The sequence below is a fragment of the Drosophila albomicans genome, chromosome 2R (genome assembly GCF_009650485.2).
Source record: "Drosophila albomicans strain 15112-1751.03 chromosome 2R, ASM965048v2, whole genome shotgun sequence".
Classification (NCBI taxonomy): Eukaryota; Metazoa; Arthropoda; class Insecta; order Diptera; family Drosophilidae; genus Drosophila; species Drosophila albomicans.
The window spans coordinates 13,190,346-13,202,593 of record NC_047631.2 but is presented as its reverse complement, the minus strand read 5'-3'; the positions used below and the strand labels follow the sequence as shown (position 1 = coordinate 13,202,593).

At 39.6% G+C, this 12,248-nt stretch overlaps 4 protein-coding genes across 5 annotated transcripts; 2 read left to right on the top strand and 2 right to left on the bottom strand.

Annotated features, from left to right (window-relative positions):
* Nucleotides 1-4,266: 4,266 nt before the first annotated feature.
* Nucleotides 4,267-7,392, bottom strand: LOC117573626 (thyroid transcription factor 1-associated protein 26). 2 transcript variants are annotated; one of them, XR_007955230.1, is made up of 4 exons: nucleotides 7,182-7,392; nucleotides 6,858-7,103; nucleotides 4,548-4,680; nucleotides 4,267-4,481 (listed from the first exon to the last, which is right to left on the bottom strand). XR_007955230.1 is itself a non-coding variant. In XM_034256928.2 (3 exons), the coding sequence occupies exons 1-2, from the start codon at nucleotides 7,305-7,307 to the stop codon at nucleotides 6,867-6,869; spliced, it is 363 nt and encodes a 120-aa protein (XP_034112819.2). In that variant the 5' UTR covers nucleotides 7,308-7,391; the 3' UTR covers nucleotides 4,267-4,481; nucleotides 6,858-6,866. The 2 variants fall into 2 exon arrangements, 1 of the variants encoding a protein (XP_034112819.2); XM_034256928.2 differs by lacking the exon at nucleotides 4,548-4,680 and having other exon boundaries at nucleotides 7,182-7,391.
* Nucleotides 7,393-7,504: 112 nt separating this feature from the next.
* Nucleotides 7,505-8,597, top strand: LOC117573624 (uncharacterized). The gene is given in 3 exon segments (XM_034256926.2): nucleotides 7,505-7,681; nucleotides 7,758-8,191; nucleotides 8,194-8,597. Coding segments are annotated over 3 exon segments (936 nt in total). The 5' UTR covers nucleotides 7,505-7,583.
* LOC117573625 (mitochondrial transcription rescue factor 1) lies at nucleotides 8,597-9,456 on the top strand. Its single transcript, XM_034256927.2, has 3 exons — nucleotides 8,597-8,995; nucleotides 9,051-9,123; nucleotides 9,184-9,456. The coding sequence occupies exons 1-3, from the start codon at nucleotides 8,640-8,642 to the stop codon at nucleotides 9,385-9,387; spliced, it is 633 nt and encodes a 210-aa protein (XP_034112818.2). The 5' UTR covers nucleotides 8,597-8,639; the 3' UTR covers nucleotides 9,388-9,456.
* A 5-nt stretch (nucleotides 9,457-9,461) lies between these two features.
* LOC117573622 (neprilysin-2-like) lies at nucleotides 9,462-12,036 on the bottom strand. Its single transcript, XM_034256924.2, has 2 exons — nucleotides 10,638-12,036; nucleotides 9,462-10,573 (listed from the first exon to the last, which is right to left on the bottom strand). The coding sequence occupies exons 1-2, from the start codon at nucleotides 11,937-11,939 to the stop codon at nucleotides 9,575-9,577; spliced, it is 2,301 nt and encodes a 766-aa protein (XP_034112815.2). The 5' UTR covers nucleotides 11,940-12,036; the 3' UTR covers nucleotides 9,462-9,574.
* Nucleotides 12,037-12,248: the final 212 nt, after the last annotated feature.

The window sequence follows — 12,248 nt, the reverse complement described above, 5'->3', positions numbered from 1 at the left end:
GATTTTTTATATTTTAAATTAATTTTTTCCATTTCTAATTGTTATTACAAAGGTTTTTGAAATTCTATCTTGGAATAAGGAATGTATTTACACTAATATATTTTTTTCTTTAAAAAATGTCAATATTATATGTAATAATATCAATTCATTATATTACATATCCATACTTTTATAATATCAAAAGACCGTCAAATGAAATATAAGTTTCGCAACATTTAAAATACAATATCTCACTTATAATTAAGTTAAGTTAAGACAAAAAGTAATTAAGACAGAAATGAATAGTATTTTAAAATAAATTTTGTTCGTGCTGCACAGTGTAGATTTTTGTCAAGTTTCTTTGCGCACTTTTTTTCGTCCAATAAATTTTACCTGCGTTGTCGTTGTTACGCCTTTGCATATGTCTGATGTTTAATTTATGTTTGGATACTCTCGGATCCCGCAAAAAGAATGTATTTAGCTTGGCTATGATTACGGTATGTGTGATTAGGGAAGCTTGCAGGTTGTCTGCTCACTTTGAAACAGTCGAGTGAATTTTAACTTTCCGATTGCCCATTCCCACGATTTACGCCTGATCAACCCCCTGGACAGAAAAATCTAATATAAAAAACTGTGTTTAGAAAATCCATTTGCCGGCCCCTGGAAAATGTGGCAATTTTTTACTCATATTTCAACGCATTTTACAACCCAAAAAAAAAAAAAACAAATTACAAAATGTGAAATAAAGCCATATTTTTCAGGTTACAAAAAAAGAGCACAGGCGTTTCGGCCACGCCCCCTAAAGTGCAGACTACCCGCTGTTGTTGTGTGTGTGACCATTTGCCCTTAGACCTTATTAGAGGCACATTTCACCATTGGTTTCATATTATTATTTTCCTATTTTCTGCGCTTTTTTTTATTAATTTTTGAAGGAAATTTACATAATTTATGGGCAGCAACAAAAGTCACAGACAGCATATGCCCAACTCTGTGTTTTCTGCGTTTTTTTCATTATTAAAAATTTGTTTATAATTTACGATTTTTTAAACTACGCAACAAGGCGAGAGACGCCACAACAAATGAGGCGCAAATTATTCGACTGTACGACGCGTGACCTATGAAGCTTGAAGCTGGTGTTCTGTGACTTTTGTGGCGCTTCATTAAGAGCTCATTAAAATCTTAAGGACAACAAGTTATTTTTGAGCATTTTAACACGTTTTTAATTTTAATGCATTTTATGCTCTTTTAACGACATCGCTTCAAAGTTATCCCCTCTCCCTTCGGCGGCTGGCTGACTTTCACTTGTTGACATTGACTGACGCCGCATCCTTTGCCATCATCATCATCATCGTAGTCGTCGTCATCGTCCTGTGCGCTTCAGCGTCAGCGTCATCGCACATCACGTCAAAGTTCATTAGCAACTGCGGTAAGGGTGCACGACGGCAGCCCTCGTCCTCTGATCCTTGCCCTGAGGGTTGCGCGACAGTTTTGTGGTCTCGCGTCTCGCGCCCGCAACGCTCATTGTTTTTATGGTTTGCGCTAATTAGTTACGAAGTCGTAGAATTTTACAGAAATTACTACTGAAAGTTATTGTCATGTTGACGACATTCAAGTGGCATCTCCCTCTCCACTCTCCGGGATATTTGATGCAGTCATCATTTGTTTGACTTTGGAAGCAGATTTGTAGTTGGGACAATCAAATCGATGTTCTCTAGAGCCGCAAATTAATCAAACTGACCACTGGACAGCATTATAAAGCAGTTACAAATGCTGGCAATTATAGAGAAAAACTCATTAAACAAAGTGAAAGTGGGCAGAATTCTTAAGACGCATGCCATTTAAATGAGATGTTTCTTGGCCATAAATTTGCGTGGCAAGTCGAGGACAAGACGCACGCCCCTGCCACAGACACACAGATAATTATGCAGACAGACGACAGAAAGCAGTAGGCAGGAGGGAAAAGGGTTGCACAGGACACTGGATTGCCTTGGTTTGTAAATTAAAAATACCACGCCCCGCTGTTATAAATCAAAGTCACCGGCTTTGTGCTGGATTTGCCAAAGGAATTTGTAGCCAAGTCAAAAGGAGAAAGCCAAAAGATGTCCCCCAGTTGCCATTTCCCGTTTCCTGTTGCATGTTCTTCAATGGAAGAGAGCTTGGCATTTGAATAAAGTCCGACCATGTTTAGAAATAAGCAAATAAGTGGCGCTGACATGTTAAGACTTCTTACAGATTTATGGCCCAAACATTGGGAGGAGGACAACAATGCTGGGCCAATTTAAAAATTGAATTTCGCAAGCATCATCGTTAGTGCTTGCTAATCATAGGAATAGTCCACATGGACACATGTGTCTTGAAATTTTTGACACATGCCACAAATCCGTAGACAACAATTGCATTGTCTCTTTCTGTGCTTCTCTGAGGCAGGCCTAATGCGATTATTTGTTTGTTTTTTTGCCACTTGACGATGCCCCCGAAAAAAACTTTGATTAAATTGAATTTGGAAATGCTCATAACTGTCACACATGGCTGGACGAAGTGTTGACAGCCTAAGAAAAAGGCTCAAAAACCACCCAAAACAAAAAAAAAAAAAAATGTCACGCAATTTTTCAATAAACTCATCAAAAGAGTGTAAGCAGTTGTGCGCTTTGAACTCGAGACACCCCTCGAAGTAATTTTTGGACATGTCCTGACATCGCATGATGTCCTGCGGCTACTCGTAAACGCAATTTGATTTATGGACAATGTTCAAAATTGAAAATTGTCGCATGGTCACTTTAATTTTTGAGTTATGCGACTTTAAACAACACACGAACGAGCACAAGGGATGACAACTCTACGCACCGGAAGTGAATTATGTGGTGTTGTGTTGTGTTATGTTGTTTTGTGAGGTTATATAATGATGACACTAGTGGTACACTTGCCAACAAGCGAGCCAGGCGTCGACTGTACTTTTGCCTGGCGTGTGAAAAAGGAAGCGCCACGTGTCACGGCAAAGCAAAGTTAAAGAGCATCGCCAATCGGATCAACCCCTAAGCATGATGCCATGTGCGCTGCTTTGTTGCCAAGCTCAAGTGCCTCAATGGTTTTAGTGTCAGCTTATAGTTTCCACTGGTCCTGCTGTCCGATGACTATCGCACTATTTTTGATGGATTCGCTCGGTCTCCAGTGAAGTGTGAAATATGCTGCCATCAATTTCAATTTGCCGCTCACTTTCATTTGCATAAATTAACACTTGCTTGACCCTTCCCCCCTTGATTTTACCCTTTGCTTGCACACTTTAAACAGTTTGACCAATTTGACAATTATTGTGAAATACTCGAAATTGTTTGGTAATTAAAAAATACTTTCGAATATGTGCCACGCCCCATAGACCGTTGAAGCCACTTTCATGCTTGCCTGCACCTGCTGCATGCAATTAAAATCGAAAAACCAGCCACATGGGGCAACTCGAAAGTGACCCAACTTTTTGTCATTCGGGGGTTTTCATTTTTCATGGCTTTTCAATTTTAATTGAAATTTATGCGCACATCGGGCGCAAAGGGGTTGCTCTGCTCGCTTTTTATTCGCTTGGTCGCGTGTTCGCCAAAAAGTGTTGCAAATTGTTCAAAAATTTGTAAATTTACATGCACATTGAGGGAACGCCTTTTTCGGCTTGATTTACAGCCCGACCTCCCATTATTTATGAGCTACTACACTCTGGAAAAAGTACATGGAAAAGTGCATGCAAAACATTTTGTTGTTGCGGTCCGCCATTTTATTGTGTGTGTGTTCATGTGTTAAATTTTGAAATTGTTGTAAATAATTACCCTAATGGCTGGCGAACTGACTTACTCCAGACTCCCCCAGAGTCTCCATTTGCGTCTCTCCTCCCTGGGCGGCTAGCAGTTAATTTGCGAGCGGGCAACGTCGCCACCCATTTGTAATTAAGCTTAAATCGTTAATATTTTAGCCAAGATAACGCAGCCAATTCGAAATGCGACTTCCTTGCAGACCGGAATTTATGTGAGGACTATGCGAGGAAACTTCGTCCTGCGGAATTGTTTGGCAAAACAATTCACGGTTCGTCGAAATCCAAAAACTCCTCCGCCCTGGGTGTTAATTTGGGGCCAGATTTTTTATCTGCATTGGCAGCTGAAAGCGAAAACGAAAAGCGAAAGCTCAAGCTTGCGTCTTGTTTGTTTTTATTTTGTAATTGCAGGAATTTAATTAGCATCGCCCAAGTCGTTAACAAGATACAAAAAGCCGGTAAGTTATGCCGCCAATTTGAATAGACTGGGCAAAATATTTGCAGAAGATAAACATAACTTTATTATGAAATGGGTCTAGAGATTTATCTGAATGCCCAGTTCTGCACTCATTAAACTCCGCTTCTTTTGTTTATATATACTTAAAACCTCCCAACATAGAGGGATGAAGCTATAAATATCTTAAGTGAAACTTATTCCAAATACTTTATGTCTAGTTTGTAGAACGAGCTGCCCTTCAACCAATGTGAATATCTGTAAATATAAATAGAAATTCTTATTAAATATAGTTGAAAATTTAGAATCCAAAATCAAACTTACTATTATGATGAATATTTATGTTAATTTTTGGCAACTTTATGGGAAATTTGGGTTTGGGCTTTGACTTGCGCTTCGGTGCTGCCAAAATATCGCCAATGCACAGCAAAAAGGCGATCATCAAAAGCCACTCGAACTTGAAGTATTTCATTGAAATTGAATTTAAATGATCAAATTGTTTAAACAAAATCACCAAACAGACTGAATCATGCTGCTTCAATGTGATGCTCTTAAATATTCTAAAGCCCCGAAGATTTTATTGAAATGTGATGACCTCATAGAGCAACTGTTATCAACTGTTGGGAATTACGTCGAACGTGCTCAGCAATAACACAATGGAAGAAAGTAAACCCCCGTCTTCGCATAATTCTGTGATCAGTGAAACGCGAATCTGATGATAAGTGTGTTAACCCATTGAGTGCTCACAATGAATGCGACTAATATAAACATGCATAAATTGCATTATAAGCGACCTAAACAAAACATTCAAGTGAATGCCTCGAGCATCCTTAATGCAGGATTCGCCCCTCGGCGTTAAATAACCATAACTATTCATTATCGACATATAAACGGCGCTTCGAAACCCTCCCGTGGCACAAAAGTACTCATAACTTCAGATTTTTTTTGTTAAATAGATGGAACAAAACAAACGCAGGCCAAAAATGTCACACATACTGGGAATAACGGAATAGAAAACTCTCGAGGAGAAGGGAATTCGCATCGTATGAACATATGTATGAGCATCCTTTTGACCCACAAAATTGAAAATACGAAAAACCCTTTTCTCTGCGTCCTACATCCTACGTAATTCAATATTTAACTATATGAGATTTATGGCCACAGGGTCTATAGCGAGGACTTCCGCTGTTTTGCGTGCAACGTCGAGGACGACGACGACGACGACGCCGTCGTTTTTATTTGTATAAAGTATAATTTTTGATTTAGTGCGATTTTGTGTCATCGCATCGCGCTGCCCCAAGGATGTGCGAGACGCGACCCACCCAGGATGTCAGTCAGCAAAGGGTTAACGCAATAGTTTTGCAATATCCCAAATATGACAAAAGTAAAATTGCGTTTGTTTGCATTGAACGCTCGCTGCGGATATGAGACCACATGCTGATTGTTATTTTGCCGGTTCTGGGTGCAGGGGTTGTCAATGACAAGGGGTTGGGGCGGGTGGCTTTAGCTAAAGGATGCCATCCAAAAACAACAGCGATTATTGCACTGTGTCGATGGAAGGACGTTTATTTGATGTTTAACGCAATAAATATGAAACTTTAAAGAGCGTGTAAAATACCAATAACACTTTACATGTATTATTATAAAATGTCAAGCAAAAAGTTAAGAAATTTATATGAGGAAAAATTCGCTTCATTGTCAATCTGGTTTAGTTAAGGATGCTACCTTAAGAAAAACAGTGAATCTTGCAGTGTAAGCTCATTTAATTAATTGCTTTTATGAACCTTCGAGCATACAATAGATACTTCTAGAGAAACAAATTATAAAGCTTTAGGTTTATAGGCAAGTATATTTGTGGATATCAATAAACTTATCAATAAATTGATATTGTACAATTTTAAGCTTTAAGAAGCTATCAAATCAGAAGCATAGGGATATTTCTTGAGTTTCTTAAAGATAGCCTTGAAATTAGACGAAAAATATAATAAAAACAATTGACCACACCTTAAGCTTAAACGCTGATAAAGCATATGAAATAAACTTTGATTGATTTAAGCTTAAATATGTTATCAAAATTACAGTGATATAGGACCATAAAAACTTATAGGAACATTTTTTCTTTGATATTTTTCGAGGTTATCAATATATATAAAATTTAAATGCTGCCAAAGCGTTTGCAAGGATACGGTTGAAATGGCTATAAAACTTAAATTTTATTATTATGCAAAATGTATCAGTGAAAAGTTGCAAACTCAATAGACTCTTTGATGGCAACAAATTGCTTTGTTTGTCGACCAGTTTTGAATACGCGCGGGAATTAGTTGACGTGTTTATCCTTAAGGGTTGACGGCAGGAGCTGCACACAGGAAGCAAAATATGCTCTTTGATAAGACCCCAAAGTGTTTGGCAAAAAACCAATTTGCAGTACTACAAAATTTGCATATAACACACTTATGTCGAGCATACAGAATAAGAATCAGCGCGTAATCAAAGGGTTGCGCACGGCCGGAAGTGAAAGGGCGTGAAAATTTATTACAGGTTGCATTAAATTTAATTTGAAGCGTGTGCGGAAGTTTCGCAAAAGTGTCGAATTTGATGTCGAATTACTATAGTATATGGCCTTGATTGACTCACCTCGCTCTTTTAATGTCGCTTCATTTCTTCAATCTGCTTGAGCAAAAGTTGCATGCGATCTTTCATCAGTGGTTGCCCGCGTTGGGTGCGTTTGCTTATCACTTTGGTTTTCTCGAGACGCTGCTTCTTATATGCCTTAATGCGCTCCTCCTTCTCCTGCTTGATCTTTTGGCGTTCCGCCTCGGCCTCCGCTGCCTTCTTCTGGCGTATCATTTTTCTTATTTCCGGCTTGTTGGGTTTCTTTTCCTAAAAGAGAAGCAGAAAATTTTGAGCCGTGCCAGCCTGTTGCTTTACCTTACGTATGTATGTATAGTATGTGCTTACTGTCGCCTCCTTTTTCGGCTTGAATTTATGCTTAAAATTGGGGTTTTGCCTTTGGCTTGATTTTCCAGTGTTGGCTGCTTGCTTCTTATTGATTTTACCCTGGTTTTTTTGCGGCTTAGGTTTCATTTTACTACAAAATTATTTGCAAAACAAAAACTACACGTGCGATAATAATTTAACTGAGAACAGCTGTTGGTAGCTATTACTATGCTAGCCAAAATTAATAATTATAGTGTTTTACAGCACTTAAATAAAAATACCAAAACCAGGGATGCATATACTAACGCACCATTTGTAGTGTATTAATAGAGTCACACTACGGCCACACTGCATGTTGTTTTTAGTTTGCCGCTCGCATGGAGAGGACGTTTTGTTCGTGAATTTGTGTTTATTTATTTAACAATGAGTTTATCCAGCATTAAGCAAAAAGAATTAAAAGGAAAGAAAAAAACATTGCCTAAGCTGCGCACTATATTGGCCAATCCATACAAGCAACACAGGTGAGCGCCGAACTTTGAATTCTATTTTATGGCATCTCAAACTAACAAAAACAAAAATTAATTATTTATGTCGCAGTCCAGTGCTGCCAGAAAATGAAGTGCTTACATTTCGGAAAATAATGAAAAATGCAATAAGCTGCACCCAAGGACCATCAAAGGCATTCGCCACAAAGACTCACATTCATCTGGGACTCGAAAGTTCGTTACGAGCCATAAACGGAGCACGTTTTTCTTGCGTCTTCATTTCACTCAGCATCCGACCATCGCATCTGCTACGTTTAATCGCCACGAGCGCAGTGGTTAAAATGCCAACGGCGCCCATTTATGCACAACCCAAACTAGAAGATCTGACAGAAGAACTCTTTGGCATACGTTCACTTATTCTAGTGCTGCCTTTGGATTTGGATGACATTAGCTTGGAGCTAAGCAAATGGGTGAATGCTCATAAGAAGAAGCCTCCTGCACCGCCACAAAAGATTTTCCCAATTGCAAGGAAAAAAAACCTCAAGAAAAAGTGGCAGAAACTATTGAAGTTGAGGCACAAATTGCGGCACCTTTAAAAATAGAAAAAGAGTGGAGCGGTGATTACATCTCCTGTATGGATGGCGGTGCTTTGAAGCTGCATCTGGTCGATGCACAAGTAGAAGCACAACAGCTGGACAAAGCACTCAGCAATATTGCCATGAAAACTCAGCTCATAAAAGTCGACAAACCAATTCCAAATTCATCCAAAAAAGAAACCATCGAAGAAATCGTTGAACACATGCAGTTGGATGAAACAGATGATGATGAGTTTCTCCCAGCAAGTGAATTGAGTGTTTATCGCCCAGTGACAGTCCATCAGATTCGTCCAAATCCTGACAAGAAACCTAAAAAGAAGCGAAACAAAAAAAGCAAAACAAATAATTCTAACTGATGGTTGGCAACGCGATACTATCAGCTGTTCGATTTCTAGGTTATGTACATAGTTTATTTGGTATTTGTTATCATAATTTTAGAAGCCGCACAACAAAACATGTTCAGCCGAAGTCTTCGGCTATTGTCAAGACTACGTATAGTTGCAACATCAACATCGTATAATTCACTCAACAAAGCAGCTGCAACATGCGGCAGCGTATCAGCGAAACATCTACACACCACACAAGTTGCTTGGAAATACGATAAGAAATCATCCAGACAGTCAAACGATTTGGACAGCGACGATGAGGCAGATGAAGAGTTTAAAGATGATCGCGACTCCAAAGTGGTAAAGACCAAAGTGAACTCGCTGCGCGCTGATTTACTGTTAAAATCAGGACTTGGCATGGCCAGAAAGTGAGCGTCTGTCAAAGGCTATTAGAACACTTAATTAATGCTTTGTTAATTGCAGCAAAGTAGAACATAATTTCTATGAAAGTAAAATACGTGTAAATGGAAAAAAGCTTCAGAAAAAGAGCGTCCAGGTGAGTTGACTCCTAAAACATATTAAGCTTATGGCTAATATTCAAACCCATTTTCTACAGCTAGATGTTGGCGATGAAATCGATGTTATCAGAGGCTTCAGTCAGACGAATCCCTCGCATTTGGTTATCGCACGTGTCGTCATCTTGTCAGCCGCTGAGCGAGAAGAGGGACTCAGCGTTCACTTGCGTCGCTATAAATCGTTGCTCATTGAGAACTATAAGAGTCCCAATGCATTCAAGTCTTCGGAGACTGTGATCCATTAGCTGTTTACGCTATTTGTTGTTGAATAAATGATTCAAAACTTATCGCGGACATTGTTGCTCGGCAAATAATTTTATGCGTAGTTTATTTATGCTCACACTCATACATTCTCACATATTTATTTAATTAATGAACTTTATGCTCTTATCAAATCAACAAAAACAGGGCCATCGTTACGTCGTCACTCAATTACCAGATACGACATTTTGTATTGGGATTCATTGCACTGCTAACTGGACAGTTGTATGCCTTGGCGAAGTCCTCGCTGTTGCTCACAGCGCCAATCACACGGTACTTATCAACCGTATGCTCGTCAGTCAGTTCCTCCCAATAATGTTCCTCCTTGTAATCGGCACACCAAACCTGGGCAAAGCCCAAAAAGAAGAGCTGCTCTGGTGACAAGTCCATGCCGGGCATTTGTTCATTAGTCATGTCATAAGACACATCTTGTTCGTGCCTCAGATGTTTCGTGTGGAGGCGATAAGCATTCATTGCCTCATATAGTCCACCAATATCGGCCATATTCTCATCCTTTGTTTTATCGCCATCGATATTACGATTGATCTCTGACACGTTATACTTACCGTATTGATCTACAAAACATTGAGTGCGATTATTGAACTCCACAATGGACTTTTTGCTCCACCAGCTTCGGTCCTCGCCTTTGTTATCATAGTGGGAACCAACGCTATCAAAACCATGAGACAGTTCGTGACCAACCAAATAACCGAACGTGCCATACTTCAGCGAATTGGGCCAATCATGATGATACGCTGGCGGATGTAGCAACCCGGACATCACATTAATCGAATTGTCTACGTTATAGTAGAATGCATTCACTTGCATACCCAGCAACAGTTCCAACGGTTTTGTTTCGTTTGACAGCTGCTTGTGATGTATAGAATTGTAGCGCTTCATATATCTGCGGAATTTCCTCAAATTGATGATGCTTTGTGTATAACTGTCTGGCACAAAGGTGAGATTGTTCATTTCGCGTATGAGAAGCTGCGCTAGGTGCTCATCTTTAAATGAACCCATGCGAGATGTCATTGTTGACTCTTTTAACAAAGCCTCCTTGCGAGTCTCTTCATCGATCCAGGTTGCATTATTGAGGACTTCGTGTAGAAACTCACGTAATTCCCTAATTATCTCTACGATATCCGATTGAGTTTCTTTGGTAAAATATTTCTGTTCGAATATAAATTTATGCTTTATTAGTAAAGGCATTATTTAAAAGAAATAAAAAACTTACCGTATAGTAAAGTTTATCCAACAGATACGGCACCGAGGACTGCACTTCTAGTAGGCAGCGTTCACGCTGGAACTTGGTTGATTTCAGTTTAGAATCCATAGTATACAGCAGCTTCATGGCCAGATAGTTGGCAACGGCTTCTTTGTGCTTGGCACACACTTTATCCAGCTCATGGTAATAGAAGTCGCAGAAGTGTTCAGGTGGATAAACACCGAAATGCTCAGCACCGCCCCAGACGATATCATAGTAATCTCTCCAACCGGAAAACAACTTCAAGCTCTCAGTATTGGTAAGTTCTTCACATTTTTCATCATTCTCTTTAAAACGATCAGCAACCTGCAACGCTTCACGCCAAAAGGCAAACACTCCAGCTATCACATCGGCTGTCTTTTCCTCGGATAATCCATTGGCCGTCAGATATTCGTGCATGCGCTTCTCGTTGCGCTTGTATCCTTTGGTGTCATTGGTGGCGATGTTGTCGCTGTGAACGATAAAGTCGAAGCCGAGTTCAGGCAACTGGAAATACGGCGGAAATGGATAGGTAGGACTAATCTTTTCATAGATGAGACCAATGCCACCATAGCTCGTCAAATGTGCACTCATGTTAAACCAACTGAAATTCGAGGCTTGCCATGCTTGACCATCTAAAGCGGGAAATCCGCCAATCGACCTGATAAGCTTCAGATAAGCGGGGTCAGCTGCTGGCAGTGGATAGAGCTCAGCATTCAAGCACGCGTTATAGAATTGTTGTGCAATCTTCATCTCATTACCATAGCCCAGATCCGTGGCAAGCTGTGTATCTGATACCAGCAGTTGTTCACTTACATCGGCCAGAGTGTAAACTATATCCAACAGATTGCTACGTTTATTTTCGGTTTGCCTTTCCGGTTTCACATTCTTCCAGTTGCCACATGCGTACTCATAGAAATCATCACATGGCTTCACGGTGAGATTCATATAGCTCAACATCTTGGTGGCATAAGACTTGAGGAAATTCGTTTTGGCATCCGTATTTGTGATTTCATTGTTATCCAAATCGTTCTCACTACTCGCGACTGCTTCTGTGGTAACTGTGGATTCCGTCGTTAGGGAAATGCTTTCAGTAGTGACTGCTATCTCTGAAACCGTTATTGGATTGGAAGAATCTTCTACTGCGGGGAATACGTCTGCTTCAGAAATTGAATCTCCAGCTGGCTTGGCTACAACGCGTGTTGACAATAAGGCACTGAGCATTAGAACAGCACACAAGACAAATGATAAGCTTCTTGCCTTCTTAATCTCAAACATATTTCTGTTCATCATTACGATTTGAATTCACTTAAGTGGCGAATCCTATTTATATATATTTTTTAGTTGATTGTCAACATTGACCCTCGGAACAATTATGCGACTGTTTCATTCAAATATAAAAATACAACTGATCCACAAGTTTAGTGGAATTATCAAGCCAGAGTGCTCATCGTATATATACTACATATGTATAAATGTACGTTATACGTCATTCTCACTACTGATAAGAAAATTATTTTTAATTTTTATTCACTCGTTTTATAATTTTCTAAGACCGCCTTTTGCCTAGGCGCCTCTTGAATGGATGCTTCCCTATCTTAC